Consider the following 19,700-nt stretch of genomic DNA (forward strand, 5'->3'; position numbering starts at 1 on the left):
GGTCTTGTCGCCAGGTTTGTCTTCGGTGGCGGTTGGAGGCCGTTACAGACCGTTGGGAGGCGGTGGTCGGATGTGGCCTGGTCTCAGTGCCCTGTTGAGCTCGGCTGTGTGTCTGCAGGATGAGAGGGAGACAGAAGTTTTTTCGGTGTTTTTTTCAGAGGCTGATGTTACTTTTGTGTAGCATAGTTTCCACCAGAACAATAAACTTTCCCATCTAGGTGACAGGAAAAGGAGAATTTGCCCTTTACAGTGTTTTTGAACTTTAAATAAGTTTAAATGAAAATTGAGTGTCACCAAAGTTTGCAGCAGAGGGAGCTTTAAAATAATTTGGGCATTTAAAATTACTACTTTTTTTTTTCCTGTATTTTTTTGCAGTAGCAATTCTGTGCATTTTGAAGCAGCAAAATTAAGGTGGCAGAACCAGAGCGATTCTGCAGTGTTGGGAAGTCTCAGAACTCTATTTAATTTAAGAGAGAGCTGATAAACAAGACCTTTTGTTTGAATCCTGTGACATGTTAAAAATAAATTATCTTTAAGGCAAGGCACTGTGGCCTTTACTTTAATTTGTTTAAGATAATACGAGTTTAGCCTGCTAATAAAGTTTGTATGTAAATGGCAGTAAAGTATAAAACAGTTTTCTGTTGGAAGCCTGTGCTGTGTAAGACCATAACTGGAGAACTAAAGCAAAATTGATTCAGCATCTAATGGGTTAGAATTAATGGTGACAAAAGGTTGCACTGTTGCCAGACAAAATAATGGAAATGGACTTTTTTTTTTGTCCTTCCTCCTTGTTTCTTTTTGAGGGCCTTTACAAGGTTAGAGGATACTGACCAGTCACAGGCTGGTTGGAAGGGACAAGGGCCTTTACTATCATAACTGCTATATCTTAGAAATGCAGGATTCTTACTTACTTTCACCCTTGTCCGCTTGCTCTGGAGAGGGAATGAATGCTACGACCACCACCAATTCTAGTGGCTTCCACTAAGCCCTGCATGTGTAAGGAGAGACTTAGGGTCCTCTTGGTTCCTCCTCCTTGATGTCCATCTTTTCCTCCTTCATTTCTTTTCTCTGATTCACCAGAAGTAGTATGCTGTCTGTCAGCAAGCTACATCTTTTGCAGCACTGGCACCAGAATGCAGCTGAAAGCGGTGCTCTGAGCAGTCCAGGTTGACCTTGTTGCATGGTAGCAGGTGTGAGAATATTCTGTATGTGTACTTCAGCATCAGCAAAGCCTCAGTAAAAGGGAGGCTTTGTCGTCTTTACCAGAAGATCTTTCCAGTTATGTGTGTATCTCTCCTTTCTTTCTCCCTCCCTCTTCTGGAAAACAGGGTTTGAGTTCCACAACTACTTAACTAATTATTTTTTCTCTTCCTCTGCTCCAGCCAGGACACCATGAATTGTTTTTGTTTGGTTGGGGGTTTTTTCCTGTTTTTCCAGGAAATTTTGAAAATTAACATTGTAATTAAAGAATTAATTTCAACTTTAATGAAGCACAGTGGTTTTCTTTTATGAACGTTAATACAATTCATTAAATACATGCGCAGTCTTGAGCAAGACTTAAACCTACTTGAAACAGTGGCAGTTGTTGGAAAAGCAACAGGGCCAAGCAGGCAGCTGAGGGATTTTTTGGGAACCGTTTATTTCAGTGAAACTGGAGTAACAGTCCAGTCTACCTAATTTTTTTCCTGTAAACTGTAAGATTCTCATTCCACAAAACACTTACCCAACTTAAAATACTTAAAACTATTTGTTGATTTCAGGCCTTTCACAGTTGAGACTACTATTTAGTAATGTAAATTGCTACTTTCTCATTTAAAATTTACATGATTTGTTGAACCAGGTAACTTGCAATGAGGTGTTTGCAAAATCATTCAGCCTCATGTTTAGAGTCATGTTCTAGAAAGGACTCCTTGTTGTGGGATTGTGAATGACAATTGCAGTTGTTAAAATGAGCGGTTTCTTTGGTGAGGAGTATCTGAAGGCTTTCTATCAAAGTGTCTAATGAGTACTAGTAGAGGTGCTTATATCCTTGGCCAGTCTTCCTACCATTTGTTGAAATTAACATTGCCCTGAGTCAGAGACTGTGGTCTAGTTTGGGTTCTGGATTAAGACAGCAGAGTGCTTTCACAGATTAAAGGAATCAAAGGGCCATGAATGACCTGTAGTAGAGGTCCGAGGAGCGCAAAGCTCCCAGTGAAAGATGGTGGACATCATTCATTGCTTCTGTTAAAGGAAATTGCAGAAACTGTACTTTCAGTGCTTTGGGAGTAGTTCCTGCAAATGTATTAAAATAATCCTACAAAAACTGTGTGACACTGGACTTTTATTTTCCTCATTAAAGGTGAGCCATGTCTTTCCATTCCGGGCGAGGATGCCCTCGTGGGCAGGGGGGACAAGGAGCAAGAACTTCAACACAGACCTACCGCCCTCAAAACCTACGGCAGCTTCACCCGCAACAGCCCTCCGTACAATACCAGTATGACCAGCAAACTGCCCCTCCAGCAACCTATTCAAACCCTCCAACCACAGGTTACATGCCTCCCAGGCCAGACTTTGTGCCCTATCCTCCCCCAGTGCCACCTTCCACACAAAATCCTATCAGCCAGTGTCCCATGAGGCCACCGTTTCCAAACCACCAGATGAGGCAAAGCTTCCCAGTACCTCCGTGCTTCCCTCCTGCTCCTCCACCAGTGCCAAATCCTAGTAACACTCCCGTGCCAGGAACTGCTGCTGGGCAAAGCACCTTTCCTTACATGATGCCTCCTCCCACAGTACCGCATCCTCCCCCTCCACCAGTCCTACCACAGCAAGTCAACTACCAGCCTGTGTACTCCACAGGGTATTCACAGCAGTCGTTCCCACCACCTAACTTCAATAGCTATCAGCACAACTCGGGCTCCTTTCAGAGCAGCACTACCAACAGCAGTGGTGGCAGCAGCCATTTTCGGCACACAGGTCAGTACCAAGGAGAAAAGTCGCAAAGTGATCGACGGTCTCCAGAGAGGAGCAAGCACTATGATGAGCACCGGCATCGTGAGCACAGTCACATCCACGGTGACAGGCATCGGTCCACTAACCATGGGGATCGTCGGGATCGAGGACGGAGTCCAGACAGGAGGAGACAGGAAAGCAGTCGGCATCGGACAGATTATGACAGAGGAAGGATATCGCCTCATCATAGAAGTTACGAGCGCAACAGGTAACTTGAGGTATCTTGTGCCTGCAGAGGGAGAGCCGTCATCATCATCTCATAGTACTTGTTTGCATCAGTGTTCTCCCCTCACCCCTGGTTTTCTGTCTAGCTCAGGAGGGAGCCAGTACTCGGGTCTGGTGGAAAAAGCTGTTTAGACATCTTTCAGGTACACTGCTTCTGCCTCACCTTTGCAAACTTGGCGGGTGTAGCCCTTGTTCATGGTGACAGCTGGAAGCAAAGAGGCTCTTGTTTGAAAACTGAGTGGAACCTTGAGTAGTGCTTTATCCTCATGGGTATTTACCATGAAACTTATGCACGTATGGCATGAAAGTAGAGTTGGCACAACTTTGTGCAAAAGACTGTGTTCAGAGTTGAGCTTTACAAATGGTTAAGGCTCAGTACTTCAAATTTCAAGATTTAGGTACCAGAGTTAGGGTTCCAGGTGTTACTTGAATTTGGTCTCTGAGTAAACCCTGTATTTGTAGAGAAGCAGCACTTGGAGGGGTTTATTGTCTGATAGATGCATGCGTCTGATCATTCAGTGAGGTGTTTTAGTGAAAAGCACGTTGCACAGCATTCTTCATCCTGCTCTGCCCTCATCCTCGTGGGACACTAGCGCAGACATGTGCAGGCTTCATGGGACCTCCTCGTGGGTGCTTAGACCTGCCTGTGTGATTTCTGTTCAGGATGAAGACCTCAGCAAGCCACCCAGTAATTGCAAGAGAGGACTGAGGTGAAAATTAGCATACGCTAGTTAAAAGAAATAGGCAAGTTATAGGCTACGTTGACATCTTATGATTCAGATGGATGAGTGTGGACTGCTTATTTTGGGATGTAGCGTGAAGTTTCTGTTCCTCTGCTTCATGACACAAATAGCTTGCAAATTATGAGCTGACCTGATGTAGTTTGCTCCATGGTGTTTTAGAACAAACCATCATCAGTTAAATCTTTCAGATATCCTAGATTTGTTCTCTTGGTGACTCTTTTTGTGTCTGATGATCTAGGTCAGAATATTCAAAGAGATACTGGGGAGTTAAATATTTAAATGTTCATCAGGGTGCCTGGATCACATGGTCTAATTTTAGAAGCTCTTGAACTTTCTTGTGTCATGTGTGAAACATGAATTTACACATAGTGCCTGTGGAAATGAGCCACTTTGATTTAGATTTGCAGAGATTTAATTGCAGAAGCTTAGACAGCTGTATTAAAAAAAACAAACCCAAACCAACCAACCAACCAACCAACCAAACAGAACCCCTACCAAACCTCACATTCAGTAAGTTTACTTTGGTTTTCATAGAGGATTTTCCTGAAACTGAATGCATCTGACATTCAGGCACTGGCCTTTTCTGTATGATGAGCTTGTGGAATTTTCTGCCTTCTGTAGGTGACTCAAATAATTGCCACATAATTTCAAAATTTGCTTTTTAGATTTTAAAGTTCCATTTTAAGTTTTGAAAATGCACGTTTCCAGCAGCTTCTTTCTCAAACAGTTATGGAATACTGCTTGATGCCAACAGCTTCCAGGTCCTCTCAACAATGTACCTGCTTATTTTAATGAGAACTGTTTGATGGCCTTGGTGCGTTTTTTTGGCACAGCATCCCTGAAGCAAATCAGATGACATAGAATAGGCTCTCTCTGAAGACTGAAATCTGTGCTTGAACAAGGCACACGTAGAGAAGGATGAACGAGCGTGGGGAAGAGCAACAGATAATTTATATGCAAATATACTAAGCACAAAGTTGATTCTATTTCATGTTATGCATATGGAAACATATATATGTATGTTCATAAATAATCTTGACCCACTTTGTTAAGCCACTGAACCACCTGAGACATATTTATAATGCCTTGTGTATCAGCAGACTCATTTACTATGATATTTGACAGATGCACAAATGATTGTGGACTAATGAGTTGTCAGCTGTTAGAGTATGAAAACCACCTGTGTGATATTTGCTGCTGCCTCATATATACAGTAATTTCATAGAATCATTTAGGTAGGAACAGACCCTCAAGACAAGTCCAACTGTAAACTGAATTGAACTGGCCAAGTTCACCACTAAATCATGTCTGTCAGCCCCATGTATACATCTCTTTTAAATACCTTCAGGGATAGTGACTCAATCACTGTTCCACTGTATGAAATGCCAGATTTCTCATTTAACTTCTGTTTTGAACTCTCCAAGGGAGCGGGAGAGGGAGAGGCATAGGCACCGTGACAGCAGAAGATCACCATCACCAGACAGATCCTACAAAAAAGATTACAAGAGAGCAGGCAGGTAAGGAAGGTTACATTCGGTCTTTTGTGTATTTGAGGCTCTGTGTATCCACACGTGAATTTTTGTGTATCTTTATATATGCCTGGTTTGAAACACAAAAAAGATTAGTGTCTCCAGTTTTTAACTATCTGTGTGCACATGCAAATGTCAGTTATCTCTAGACCTTGTAGAGTTAGAAATGGGATTAATCTCTGGAGAATGGGCTTCACTGTTGTGTCCTAAAGACCTTCTTATATCTGCTTTGAGCCTGTGAAGTGCCAAGATTATTTAAAGTCATTCTATGTTTAGCTTATCTTTTAGGAGCGTGTTTTGTTGGGTTTTTTTTTAATATTGATATAAAAATAAAAATCCTTTTGAATCCTGGATAGTTGAAATCAGTGCAACATTGTTGACTTTGTAGACAGAGGAGATTAAAAAAAATAAAGTCGTTTTTCTACATTGAAATTCTGAATGCATTACCCTTGTGGTGCATGAGGGCTATCTATCACAGGTTGCATTTTTCAAAGGAGTGCCAGAGTTAAAGTAACACAAGCAGTCAAGGCATCTGTATAATTCTAAAACCCACCTAATTCTTTTCTCATGCAAATAGTTTGTGGGCTGTGTATTAAAACTTCTTTATATTATAAATTTTAGTTGTAAGTGATGTGACTTTTAGTAATGAGTTTCTAACTTTGGAACAAAAAAGAAAGTAATGTATAATACAAGTAGGAGTTTTAATCTAAAATAGTGTATATTTTTTCATACTAATCCTTGAATGAGGTTTAAAATACAGAAGCACTTAAAACACTTTCAATTTTAAGTCATTTTTTATTGAAAGTCAGAACTACAAAGTTCTGTTTATGTTGCAAGTTAAAAGCAGGAAGAGGCAATTGGATTTCTATATATCATATTCTATATGATAGAATGATGTACTGATCTGAAGCAAGCTATTTGTTTTTCATTATAAAACTGTCACTTTTAAAATAATAGAGGATTGCTCTTGTTTACTTTCTCCCACTAAGTCGGTCTCCAAGCAGAGAGAGAAAGAGACCCCGATGGGAGGAGGACAGGGAAAGGTGGTGTGAAAATCAGAGCTCCAGCAAAGAGAAAAATTATACCGCTATCAAAGACAAAGAATCAGAGGAGAATGCATCTGAAAAAAATGAAGAGGAAGATGAGGAATTACTTAAGCCAGTTTGGGTTCGCTGTACTCATTCTGAAAGCTATTATTCCAATGACCCTATGGATCAAGTGGTATGTTTGTGAGATAACTCTAAATTTACTGTACGCAGTCCTTTATTGATTATTTGATAACTTGATTAAGAGGAAACCTTCAGCAGGATCATGTTTTGTGTCACTTAATCCTTCTCTTTTCCCAACCGTCTTAATCTTTTAACCCTGTTAAGGATTTTATTTGTTGATATTCTGTATTTTAATCAGTTAATTCTGTCTGTTTTCATTCGGATTAGTGATATGTAGAAGAGGGGTGCTTTTTTGTCTGCAGGAGGGAAGGGTGGGATTTTTTTTCCACTATACCTATATTTGACCAAAGGTGCCTTGAACACCATATATTCCCATAACCTTGGAGAAGTTTTGTACAGAAGCAGGAAGTCAGGATTCTTTGTGCTTGACAGTAACACTGGTGGAGTAGTGATAGAGGAGGTGAGCCTTCTGAGTTTTTTTAATGTCTGTGGTTGGTTGGTTATGGAGGATTTTTTTGAGAATGACATTGAAAATGAATTTAAGATGATTGAAAGCAGGCAACGAAATGAGATGAGCTTTGTGTTTCTTGTGTGTGGAAAAATAATTTTTTAGTTGCAAAATACTTCCACAGGTCTCAGGTTTCTTCTAAACCTGTTAAAAATCAATGCTGAGCTGTACTAAATATACTCAGCCATAGTTCTCCTTTGTTAGGCCAAAGGTTTGATGATAATGCCCCAGCAAATGAAGTATTTTATCTGCTAATTCATCTGATGGAGCAGTGTAATGTATGCTACGGTCTTGACAAGTATTTCTGTGTTTCATTGAACTACACTGAGATCCATCTTTTCATTGGAAAATGCTGGTGCATGTTGTGTTCATGTGCTATTTCAACGCGCTCTTTTTTTTTCCTGTTGTCCTGGTTTTTCTTAATTAACAGGGGGACTCTACTGTGGTAGGAACAAGCAAGCTCCGAGATCTGTATGAAAAGTTTGATGAAGAGTTAGGAAAGCGGCAGGCAAAGGCCAAAGCAGCCAGGCCACCATGGGAGCCACCGAAGACCAAGCTGGATGAAGATTTAGGTAGGCAGAAATGATGACAAAGCTCTGAAATGGAATAATCTGTAGTTAACCTGGTTTTGGCAGTTGTTTGTATTTAATAATGTTGGTAGGCTAATACATGTTTTTTAAATACTTCCTTTCTGCTGCATATCCATGGGAGTTTTACTGTTGCTTTTGACTGAAGTAGACCTAGATTCTTTACCCAGAAAGCTGAGGGGAAGATGAGACTATCCAGCACTGTCTTATGCTAAAGTCTCTTCCATGGCATGAAAGCACCCTAATCATGGCCAGATAGGCCAAAGCATGATGCATTCCTAAATAGACGGTATCCTGCTACAGGCGGAAGCATTTTTAAGTAAGATGTAACTAGACATAAGCACTTTGTTTGCAGCAAGCAGAATTAACTTTTAAACAAAAGCTCCTGTTCAGCTCATACTGATGACTTTATATGTATTCTTTCTCTTTTTTCTCTTTTTTGTCTTTTTTTTTTAACTTTATGGTCAAACTTGTGTTGGTTATAGCTCTGTTATCTTTAATGTCTAGTAATTGAAATTGCTCTTCTACAGCTGATCAGTAGTACTTCTGGACCGCCAAACAGCAATCTGATGCATACAAACAGATGGAGACGTAGGCATTTAATATCCATAGCATTTGGTGTCAATTTCAATTAAAAATGCAGTTGCTGTCGCTGTTTTCGTTAGTGTGAATGTCATACACAACTTTAATAACTTTCAGTGTGCCACAATTAGTTATGTCATGTTAGAGAATGCATTGCTACTGGGAAGGAGAGCATGTGGCAGTGTTTTTCAACTCACTTTATTTTCCCTGTCTGAATCAGAGAGCTCCAGCGAGTCAGAGTGTGACTCTGAAGATGACAGCAGTTGCTCTAGCAGTTCAGATTCTGAAGTTTTTGACGTCATTGCAGAAATTAAGCGTAAGAAAGCACACCCTGATCGTCTCCATGAAGAACTCTGGTACAATGATCCAGGACAGGTATGGTGAGAGGAAAAAGCACTGTCTCTCTAAAAGTCATGCTCCCCGTAGACATAAAATTCTGCACTGTTGTCAAATGTGCTGAGTGACGCCTATTTCAAGACACTTCTTTTTTTTAATCCCCCTTCTCTCTCTCATTTTCTTCAAAGCATTTCGCTTTTGATTTCAAGAGTGTAGTTTCCAGCTCATGAATCCTAGGGATTATTCAGCTGAAACTACGTCTGACAGTGTTAATAAAACCTGAATTGCTAACATTGTACTAATTTTGCCCTCTTAGCTCTCAGATAAAAGTACACAGATGAATTCTGAGGTGGAGAGCAGGCAGCATGTTTACCTGCTTTACAAATTTCTTGCATAAAAGCTCTCGGCTCATAATGATAAATAATGTTTTAAATACACGGCTAATGCTCCTATTTTCTTGTCTAATGGTTCTTTTGTAATAGCATGGAGATTATAGTTCTCATTAAATGTAATTGCTGAGCTCATGAAGTGTTGATTTGAATGTATACATTGCACAGAAGACTAGTTTTTGTTTGCAAACTTGCTGTCTTCATCTTTCTTACTTAAATATTTTACAGTCTATTCTAATTCATTGCCAAGTGGCATCTCAGTAAAATTATTTTTCTGGCATTTTGTGTGATGCATGAGTTTAGCGTGCAACAAATCATAATGCCAAGAGATACTGCAATGCTTATTGCCACTGTGGTAATTCAAAGGTCTGTTGAATATCGTATTACAAACTCATATTTTTGCTTCTAGTTAAAAAAAAAATAATTTGACTGAGCATAGCTAGCTGTTTTTATTTGTATGGAAAACAAAATTAGCGAACTGTTTAGATACTTAATTGAAAAAATTGTGTACCTCTTGGGCACACTTCAAAGTAATGTTCTAGGCCAGAATATTAGCTAAATAAAAAGAAGTGGAATAACTGTAGGATGAATAGATTCAGGAATTTGTGGTTTATGAGTTTTCTGCTGAAAAACTTTCTTTTCCAAAAACTTTCTTGAGACTGACTCTTCATCTTTGTTGAAGGGGCTGAAAATCAGATCATGGCAAGCTTGTCAGTGCTGTACTACTTTTGAGTAGACTTTATTTGAAAATGTTTGAAGTTTTCCTAGGTATTTATCTGTTATGCCAGGATGCTTTCTAACTATCACTACATAAAACAGGAATGATTGCTGTGCATGCTGGCACATACAAGTACGCTGCCTGACGTGGAACTAGATTTTTGGGATGGATCTTCCCAACACTTCAATCTGAGCAGTATGTTTGTTACTTTGGATAATCTCCAGCAGTGCTGGCAGTTGCCAGAAAAGAAATTGTTAAAGCAGATGCCACCACAGTAGTCTTTTTCTTAGAAGTGTTGTCTGCTTGTCTGTGTTGCTCTGGCCAGAGGAAGTTAGAAGCTATTGCCTTACTTTATGTAAAATTGTGATCTTCCAATATCATTTTATCATCGCTTCATGATTGCCCTTCTGCATTTTTTTTTTTCATGAGCTGTGTCATTAGGAACAAGACAGATACGCATGACTTGCTTTTCAAGTCTTGAGCTTGACAGGTACTTCACATCTCCCTCAGCTTCAGTCTGTGCATTTACTGTAACAGAGGCAGTGTTAGGGCCGAACAGTTCTAAGTATTAAAGATTAAATTTTCAAAAATACATGATGATTATTTTAATAACCTCAGTAGGCAGTCATTTTTTTGTTATTTTTTGGGAGTGATGAGCAATTTGCTATTGACTGCATTTTTTAACTCTTCTGTTTTGTGGCTGTATAAGCCAGTGAGGAGAAGTATGCTTTTATCTGTAAGCATGGTTCAATTTCACTGAGCCTGTACCTTCCTCAAGGGTCTCAGAGTATGTGTGAACAAAAAGCTGTTATGTCACTCTTGTTAAGATTGTATGACTAAGTTCCCAGAGGAGCAGAGAAGTGCCCTACTTCTTATATTCCTTTGCATGTATGTACTGTGCCAGTCTAAAGAAATTAAACTGAGATTAACATTCACAGAATTAGCATAAAAACAAAGAAGTTGCATCCCTCTTCCAACTGTCTGAAGACTACATTAACAGCAGTTTGGTGGTTTTTGCTTCCTAAGGTATCTTTACGTGATACCTATTTGCTGATGATACCATTTAGCTCCACCATTGATGCCGTTTCCCTTTTCAGACTGCTTATAATGGGAAGTTCTGCTGGCTTTTTTATTGCATTGCAAAGTTGTTTGGTTTTTTCCTAAGTCTAAAAATAATGTTTCAGTTCTTGGATTCAGACTTTGGAAAACTCCATTAAAGCCTGTGGTTGGGAACTTCATTTGCTTCTCTGGTTTGGTTCTGGGATGGTTTTGTTGGATTTCTGTGATGGGCATGAAGTTAAGAGCAGAAAGTCTTAGGATCTTGTAGTAGTTGATAGTCTACTTTCAACTTAGTCATAAAAGTGAAAAGACAAACACTAGCTTTATACAATGTGCAATGACCCTTTTTAATACAGCTACTTGATACTGAATATCGAAGTGGACATTTTTTCCTTCCCCTCTTCCTCTTTTACACTGATCTGTTTGCAAGATGCATTTGAAGTATTCCCATTACTTCTGTAAAGTAACAAAGTAACGTCTTCAACAGGTCTGTTTTGCATACTTCTGGTGATAGCCTTGCCACATTGCAGAGAGGTTAATCAGGGATAGGATTTCATTTGGTGAATTGAGTGGAACTGTTTGAACATGGAAATTTCAACACATGGATATTTGCATGTGCACGTTTAGGACCTGAATCTCATTTAGGCAGGCAGCGTGCTGCTTGTATGTATAAGAAATTGAAAAAGTATATGTTAGTAAAGTGGTACAATTCAGCTGAGAGTATTTTTTCCATCTTGTGCTTCTGAAACAGTGATGAATTTCTAATGCTGTTGTGCGGTTTTCTAACATTAGTTTGTTTTCAGTTTTATTGGCTTAAGAATATCCATTTAATCTAAGCATGACAGGCTTTTAGAAGCATCAGCACTCTGGGCATTAAACTCAACATACTTTTCCAAAACGGCTTTTCAATAAAAACAGAATCCTATTTTGGGTTTGACAGATGAATGATGGACCTTTGTGCAAGTGCAGTGCTAAAGCCCGACGAACAGGAATAAGACATGGCATTTATCCTGGCGAAGAGGTAAGTCATTCTAAGAATTGCAGTTATGAGTACAAACTTGCTGCTGTAAACTCATACTTGGGTGGATTTGAGTTTGGTTTGGTTTTTTTCCCCATGATCTACAGAGTTAGTAAGAACTCCTGTGCAACTATAAATCACCTAGTTTTGTAACCTCGTATTTAAAACGCAAGGCTGGTAATGAAATCCACTGGAAGACTATGGAAAACTTGCTTGTATTTGTTTAGGTCTGGGTTTTGTGTGATTTTTTTAAAGGTTTCTGAAACACAATTACATTAATAAAAAAGAAGTTGTGGTCAAAGATCTACGCTCTTCAAGTGGATGAATATGTTATGAGGACCCTCTATGAAGGAATTGCTTTAAAAGTAAAAGGAAAAGTAAATAACATAGTAATTCTACTGCTGACAGGAAAAGGAAGCTTGTCAGGAGGTGTTCTGCCTTAGCACTAGAGCACGTATGCACTGTAAACATTTCTCCCTGCATCATCTCTAGTGCTTTTCTTGCATAGAACAAGGGAGAAAATTTTAGCAAGAGAAGAGCGATACATAAAACCTGCTGCATGAAGGCAGATACATCCTGCAGCAAGGCCAGCTGGGAATTTGAGGTTTCAGAAAATCACCTCATATATACTAGTTTTTGCAGTGTCCTATAGATAATACTGCCTACCTTTAAACTGGCTGGTTTGTAACTATCTTGAAGTCGGATGTAGGGCATATGAGAAACTGGTTTTGTCTGACTGCTGAGGATTTTCAAGTCTTTAAACTGGTCTGCTTCAGAGCAAGCTGGAAGTAAACACAAATCCCAGGTGTTTGGTGTTGCACAGAGGAATGGCTGCCTTTGGACACTTCAAGCTGTTAGACAGAGCAGGGTTACCAGAGCTGCCTCTTTGTGATAGACTAATCTGTTCTCTTCAGACCCCAGGTCTCCCCGAGACAGATGAGCTGATGCCTGTCTATCTTGATAGTGTACTTTGAGATCTTCTCATATGAAGTCCAGATTCCTTTTCATAAGCTTTTAAAAACAGTTTCCAGAAACAAATTTTTGTAAAGGAAGAAATTAGTCTGGTATGTAAACAACTGCCTGCTATGTGTAGGAATGATAGAGTCAAATGGAAAATGAAAAAATTACAGCAATGTTTTTTCCTTTTTTCCTTTCAAATAGCTTTAAAAATATTTCTGAAAGTGAAAATGTAGATAAAGTCCCACTTTCCCTCTTCCCAGAATGCTTAATTATGACTACCTGCTTTTATTTAATTTTTCCTAGTGCATATTTCATGGCTGTTAGGAATGCTTTATTCTCTCTTTTAATCTAAATTTGCCTTGACTCTACACATAATTCTACTTATCCCTTTCTTTAAGGCCATTAAACCATGTCGCCCCATGACCAACAACGCTGGAAGACTATACCACTATCGAATTACTGTGTCGCCTCCCACGAACTTCTTAGTAAGTACTTTATAGATCATTGTAGCTAGGACTCTAATTTTATTTTCAATAATGGAAGTAGTTCTTGCTTATTCTGTGATGGTTTTGTTTGCTTTTTTTGTTGGTTTTTTTTTTAGACAGACAGACCTACTGTTATTGAGTATGATGACCATGAATATATCTTTGAAGGGTTCTCAATGTTTGCACATGCCCCACTAACAAATGTAAGTATGTTCATTGCTACATATGTGAGATTTTTTTGGAAGGCAAGCTGTTTCTGCCCTGAAGTAGAACTTCTCTAAAACAACAGCACATACATGTTGCAAACATCTCACCAGCATTTGGGTCATGGGAAAGACATTTGTGCTAATGAGTCTCATGTTTTGTCCTGACTAATTGTGGTAAGCCTAGTCTTCAAACTGTGACTGAGACTCTGACGTGCATCAGAGTAATGTTTTAACATGTTTCACAGTTTGGAAGTGAAACAAGCCATGGATTAAATTGTTGAAACTGTTAATTGGATTTAATCGAATCAGGAGGTTTGTTAAGTTGAAAAAGTTGAAAAAACATCAACAGATTTAAAAAAAATAAAGCCTTTCTCTTTATTAAGTGACAAACGGACATTTTTCCAGAGAGCCACTCTCTTCTAAAAATTTACCTATACGTATCCACTAATTTCTAACATCTGTTCAGCTTCTTCAGGATTTTTATTGAAAGTTGTAGGTATTTAAAGGCAATTAATTTTGTTTTGAAAGTAAATATTCCAAGAAAAGGATGATTGGTACCTGACTGCCCTGCTTTTCCAATATAAGCCAAGTTAGCCTTATCTGAATGAATTAACTTCTGTACATATGCAGATTTTTTTTTAATCTTGATATTTCAATAACTGTTTTTTCAAATGTTATAGGGTTTGTTTCTTTCCTTCCTTGGTTTTATACCTGTTACTAGCTATACCACCAATGCCAAAACCCAGTATAAGAACAGTTATCAGCACAGAATACTGGAACTGAGAGGCACTGAGAAGAAAGCCTTTTTTATGACAGTTTGCTTGCATAATATATATGACAGCATTTTACTTTTGGTGAGCAGAAGGGACTGTAATGCTGATGAGAAGTCAGTAGGAGAGTAGAGTTCAGCCCATGGGGTTGCATTGTGAAGCATTGCTGCCAGGTAGCACTGACTCAGCCTTGGGATTCAAGGCAAATTTGTCCTGAGACTTTGCTGATTTGCAAAGTGAAAACGTAAAGAAGGAACAGTTTTACTCCCATTAAAAGGGTAAAAGGACCACCTTGTCTTTATAATTTTTGTGTCAGCTGCATGACAGGAAGGCAGAGTGTTATGGATAGAGAGAACAAGGAAAAGTCGTCTTGTCTGACATGAGCAGTTAGTGAAGCCTACTCTTACTGTAAAGTGTGTTTGTTCTAATTCCAAATAGAGGAAGTGAACAGCAGCAAAATACTACTTTTTTGTGGAGTTGAATCCAAAGCAACACTGTATTGCCAGTTCCTGTTACTAACAGGTATAAAGCCCTTTGGAGGGAATCTGTTGTTGTCTTGAGATTATTTTTGGCAACATAAAAGCTGCTGTTTGAGAGACGTTTTGGAACATATTTGATAAAAGGGAGGTGGCAACGAGTAGCAAAAATAGAGATCCAAACACCAACATCTTTGGATGAACCAAATTTCTGTAATTTGCAGTCTTAGCTTTGTACACTGTTTAAATTCTTACTGCTGTTATTGATATTATTCAGTAATAATTGAGCAGGTCAGATATTAGGGAAGAAGGTTAGTACAGTCATAAGAGAAATTACAGTTTTCTTAATACAACTACCAAAGCAATTTTACAGTAACAACCCCATATTCTCTTACTGTTTATTTGCTTGTGTATGTGGAACTCTACTTGATGGAGATTTTGGTCGTGGTCACATCTTTAACGCATTCATTTTCAATTTAATACAAAGAAAAATACCCCAAGCTGCCGAGTTTCTGAATCAGAATATCCTCTGCTGATTGAATTTACATGTTAGAAAGTAAACAAACACTCCCTGTGTTTTTATTTTTTTTTTTAAAGCCCTGCTGATTTAAGTGTGACAGGTTTTCTTCTCAGATTCTGAATGGTACATTTGACCTCCAAATTTTTTATTTCTGTGTTCACATTTAATATTGTACCACATAGTGGGAAATGCTATTTTTGTTTGGTATTTTGGTGCAGCCCCTTAGTTTATCATGCAGATATCAACCAATTTTGGTAGACAAAATAGTCACATGTTTGTCAGTGGGCTGCAAGAAGATGCAAGCAGAATATTCCATGTCTGCAAAGTCCATTGAGTTCAGTGCAATTCCGGCACCATTCCGGTATTTGTGTGCTTATCTAGGCAAAATAACCCTGGGTTGCCTTACTTTTACAGACCATAAAATTGTCCTAAGATTCTTTTATGCTTGCAAGGCCAGTGAATAGTAAAACTTGTTAAGAGCTGTAGGTGTGTAGGGTAGGATTAGGCATTTGAGTAGTCTTTCAGAAATTCAGCATTTTTGCTTGAAAAAAATCACATTTAAAAAAACCAACCAAACAAACACCTTCCGCAGTCCATGAACTTTGCAAACAAATGAACTTTTTTTCAAGATTGAAAAAAAGGAATCAGATGTTTTTCTTACTAGTTAGTTGAGTGAACTTCTGAGAATATTTATTACATGAAGTTAATAAAAACCTATACATTTATCTTGAAGTTCTTACATTGTGTTGCTATGACTTAAAACCATATTTTAGGACAGTATACCTAACAGAATTGGCAGTGTGCTAAAAACACCTTGCCCTCAGGTCACTGTATCAATCAGACATGTAGTGTCACAACAATAAATTCACTTCCAAATATACCAGTGAGAGAAGATGTGGGTTTACTGAGCTTTGCTTTCTCTTCTAAACAAAATTTCATCTCCAGTAGATGGCATTATTTAATCTTTCTTTACCATTCTTCCTGTCAGTCCTTTGTTACTGCAGAGGTTAAGGTTAGAACTGTTACTTCTGTTGCACACGCTTGTGTTCCTGTCTTTGTATGATCCCTCAGAGTAGCTGTTTTAGTAAGTGCCCTTTTCAGCAGACAATAATACCTTTGCAGACAAAATTGTATTAACTATACATTTGATGCTTTATATTTTTTCATGCTGAATTTCTATTTTCCTTCCAGATTCCTCTGTGTAAAGTAATCAGATTTAACATTGACTATACAATTCATTTCATTGAGGAGATGATGCCTGAGGTAAGAAGGATAATTAGTCAAAAAGCCAGAGTGGGTTGAGTTGTTGATATGCTTAATGGATTAGCTTTTCAGAATGCCATCTCTAGGTGACAGGCTCTGTTCTTAATGAATGGCTTAAAATGAACTTGCACTCACATATACTAGCATAAATCCATCTACCTAGGCTATCATATGTTAAAATCAAATAGTAAGAAGTGCTTATATCCATAGCTCCTTTTCATTTTAAGTTATATACAGTATGTGTCAGCTACTCTTGTCTGTAAGCTGAGTTAGGCATTATCCTTCTTTTACAGATGACAAAAATAAGTCATATGGAGGTGCTGATTTGCCAGGATCATATAAGTCAATAGCAGAGCTGAAACTTATTCATGAGTTTGAAGCTCTGAAGATTGCTTATCAGTACTTAATACAAGCTGTTGCCAAAATAAATTTCCGGTGGATGAAAACAAAGCACATTCAGTTCATAATATTTTTTTTATTACAAATTAATTCCTGGTGAAGCCAGTTTGTGAAGTAAATTGCTACAGTGGAACAGCATGCGTAGGTACGGAAACACCCCTGCATATTAACTACAAAGATACGATCAGTGTTTAATTTAGTCACATATATTTACATTTTTTCTTTCTAGTTATCTCTCTTCTTGTTGCTCAACAGCATCTAAATATATGCAAGAGCCCTGACATTCCTCAGCAAGATTAATGTGATCAAAGCAATTCATTTCTTGTTACTGAATCTGCTGCGTTGTCTCCAAATCTTGTTCTGAAACGCAAAATGGCCACCAAGGAAAATAAGGAATTTGACTTTTTTTTTTTTTTTTTGGACTGCTGGTCAATTGGCTGCAGTGCTATTTGCAGATCATCTTTACTAATGCATTCTTGTGAAAGAGATTTTGCTGTTGGGTTTGGGATTTATGGCTGGTATCATACACATACAGTTTATATCAACGTGGCCTGATTTTGTTCATTTCTGAATGAAGGTTCTTTGCCTTGGAGGAGCTGCTTCCACACTTGATGAGAAGTACTTTTTTCCTTTTTTTTTTTTTTTTTTCTTCTTTCCTGTTGGCTCCTGAGGTCAAAATCCTCATTTTGCATTGTATTGATATGTTGCTATGGAAATGAACATGATATCACAGATGGTGATTTATAAACTTGTAATATGAACATGTAGGAAAAAATGAATTATTAAAAAGATTCTTCTTGGAAATATGTAATCTACTTAGTTTACTAGGTGAAAGGGTTTTAGTGCATGGTGAATTATTGTAGATTCATAATTTCTGCCTATTGTGTTGAGTTGGACATTGACTAAAGAGTTTTTATTACAATGCTTTCTTGACAGTGCTTTCTGAAGAGATCACTATGTTATGTTACAGTATATGATTATAGATATATCAATACTGTTTCCAAAGCCCAGTGTCTAGCAGTTGGCAAATATGAAGACACAGTTTATTTTCGTTGTTTTATTTAAATATGCGTCAGTGGCATTACTACTATATAATTATAATTCTGGTTTATTTTCTCTTTCCCCAGAATTTTTGTGTGAGAGGTCTTGAGCTGTTCTCTTCATATCTATTCAAAGATATTTTGGAGCTCTATGACTGGAATCTTAATGGTAACTTTTACTTAGAGGAAGAAAAAACTTACAAAACCCCAATTATTTGCAGTTTTTGTAAATAAGACTGTATTTTGTTATGTTCTTTGCTTTTAAAAGAAAAAAAATAACAAACGGAGAAGTACCTCAAAAGAATGAGGTCAAATGCTGGTTTACGTGAGTGGGATAAACGTCTACTTTGTTTTTCAAGAAGATGAAATGTATTGGAGTTCATTAGTGTGGACTGTAGCAGTTAAAATGTACAGACTTGGCACTATATTCTTGAAGATAAACTAAATTTCTTCCTTAATCCAAAACTGCTCTTTTTAATCAAACAGCAAATATTACTGTATGTTTAATATTGCACAGGATCATGTACATGGGGTATTCTGAAAGCCAAGGTGTTGGGTAAACTATTCTCCTTTTTTACAAGCTAACAAACAAGTTGCTCATACAGTATTTCTCTACAGTCAACTTACAAAGCAGTGTCATGCAGACAGCTGTAGAGGAATAACATATCATTATAGCTGACTGTTTTTGACTTGACAAGATGAAAATACATGTTTCGGTGAAGACTGCATCAAAGGAGAATTTCAGGGACGATCCTTCTCTTGGTCTAAAAGACAACTGAGAATGGCCGAGGAATTTATTTCAGAATCTGTAGGTGTGTTTTGGTGTCTTGACTTTGCGTTACAGATGCACTCTGCACTTTCTGCAGTCAAACAGAGGAGCGTTACAAGTGTCATCCATTTTGCGTAGCCGCTGTTGGTTTGATACTAAATGTATTTTAATATCAATGTTGTCTTTTGTATCACTGTTTCTGATTGTTTTTTCCTTTTTTAACACCAGGTACTTACTGTTTTGTTTTTGTTTTCTTGCAAAGCTTTGGATGATGAAATAGGAAATGAGAAAAAAAAAATGACACAAAATAGCATGCTGGAAATTTCGGTGTTGTCTTTGTTATTGTAACCAAAAAAATACCCCACTAATCAGAAAGGACTAATAAGCTAGTGCTTGTGTCTGTAAGGCTTAAGTAAATTAATTATATAAAACAAATTTTTTGTAGCTTTCTTTGAAATTGTCCATGTGAATTCTTTCAGTAGAGAGTTGTTACCATTGACTTCATCTGTGGCAGGCTTGCTGCCTTTTTTCTTTATTTGCAAATACATTGCTGTTTTCTATAAATTTCTATATATTAATTTCTATAAATTTTCTGTGTTTTTTTTTCTTATTTAAGGTCCTTCACTTGAAAATGATTCTATTTCCTGCCCCAGATTTCACTTCATGCCGCGATTTGTGAGATTTCTTCCAGGTAATGTTTGTATTATGTAGCTTTATGGAAATTTGATCTAAAAAACCCAAAAAAACACCAAGAAATCTCAAAAAAAAACAACCCACAAAGAAGCTTTACTGCAAGTCAAATAGTTCATCGGTGTAGAGATCTGGTGCTTCCATCTGAAGCTGGCAGTGCTTACTGGCACCGTGGATGGTTTACTCAGAGCTGGGATTCAGATGGGCAGGCAAAGTCTTACTTCCAGCTTTTGTCTCTGTTGTGATGATTTTAGACAGTGCCAGATCA

The 19,700-nt window shown here is 37.9% G+C and overlaps 1 protein-coding gene across 1 annotated transcript in view; it reads left to right on the plus strand.

Moving 5' to 3' along the window:
• Positions 1 to 1,442: 1,442 nt before the first annotated feature.
• DROSHA (drosha, ribonuclease type III) overlaps positions 1,443 to 19,700 on the plus strand; it is a gene marked incomplete at its 3' end in the record, with an annotated part of 32,626 nt that continues 14,368 nt past the window's right edge. The window contains exons 1-12 of the mRNA XM_010185138.1: positions 1,443 to 1,593; positions 2,342 to 3,199; positions 5,384 to 5,476; positions 6,478 to 6,709; positions 7,596 to 7,737; positions 8,555 to 8,709; positions 11,777 to 11,857; positions 13,213 to 13,299; positions 13,416 to 13,502; positions 16,463 to 16,534; positions 18,061 to 18,142; positions 19,359 to 19,433. Of these exons, the coding sequence (XP_010183440.1) occupies positions 2,349 to 3,199; positions 5,384 to 5,476; positions 6,478 to 6,709; positions 7,596 to 7,737; positions 8,555 to 8,709; positions 11,777 to 11,857; positions 13,213 to 13,299; positions 13,416 to 13,502; positions 16,463 to 16,534; positions 18,061 to 18,142; positions 19,359 to 19,433 (1,957 nt within the window). The remainder of the gene's footprint in view (positions 1,594 to 2,341; positions 3,200 to 5,383; positions 5,477 to 6,477; positions 6,710 to 7,595; positions 7,738 to 8,554; positions 8,710 to 11,776; positions 11,858 to 13,212; positions 13,300 to 13,415; positions 13,503 to 16,462; positions 16,535 to 18,060; positions 18,143 to 19,358; positions 19,434 to 19,700) is intronic.

The sequence above is a fragment of the Mesitornis unicolor genome, unplaced genomic scaffold (assembly GCF_000695765.1).
Source record: "Mesitornis unicolor isolate BGI_N332 unplaced genomic scaffold, ASM69576v1 scaffold18165, whole genome shotgun sequence".
NCBI classification, from domain to species: Eukaryota; Metazoa; Chordata; class Aves; order Mesitornithiformes; family Mesitornithidae; genus Mesitornis; species Mesitornis unicolor.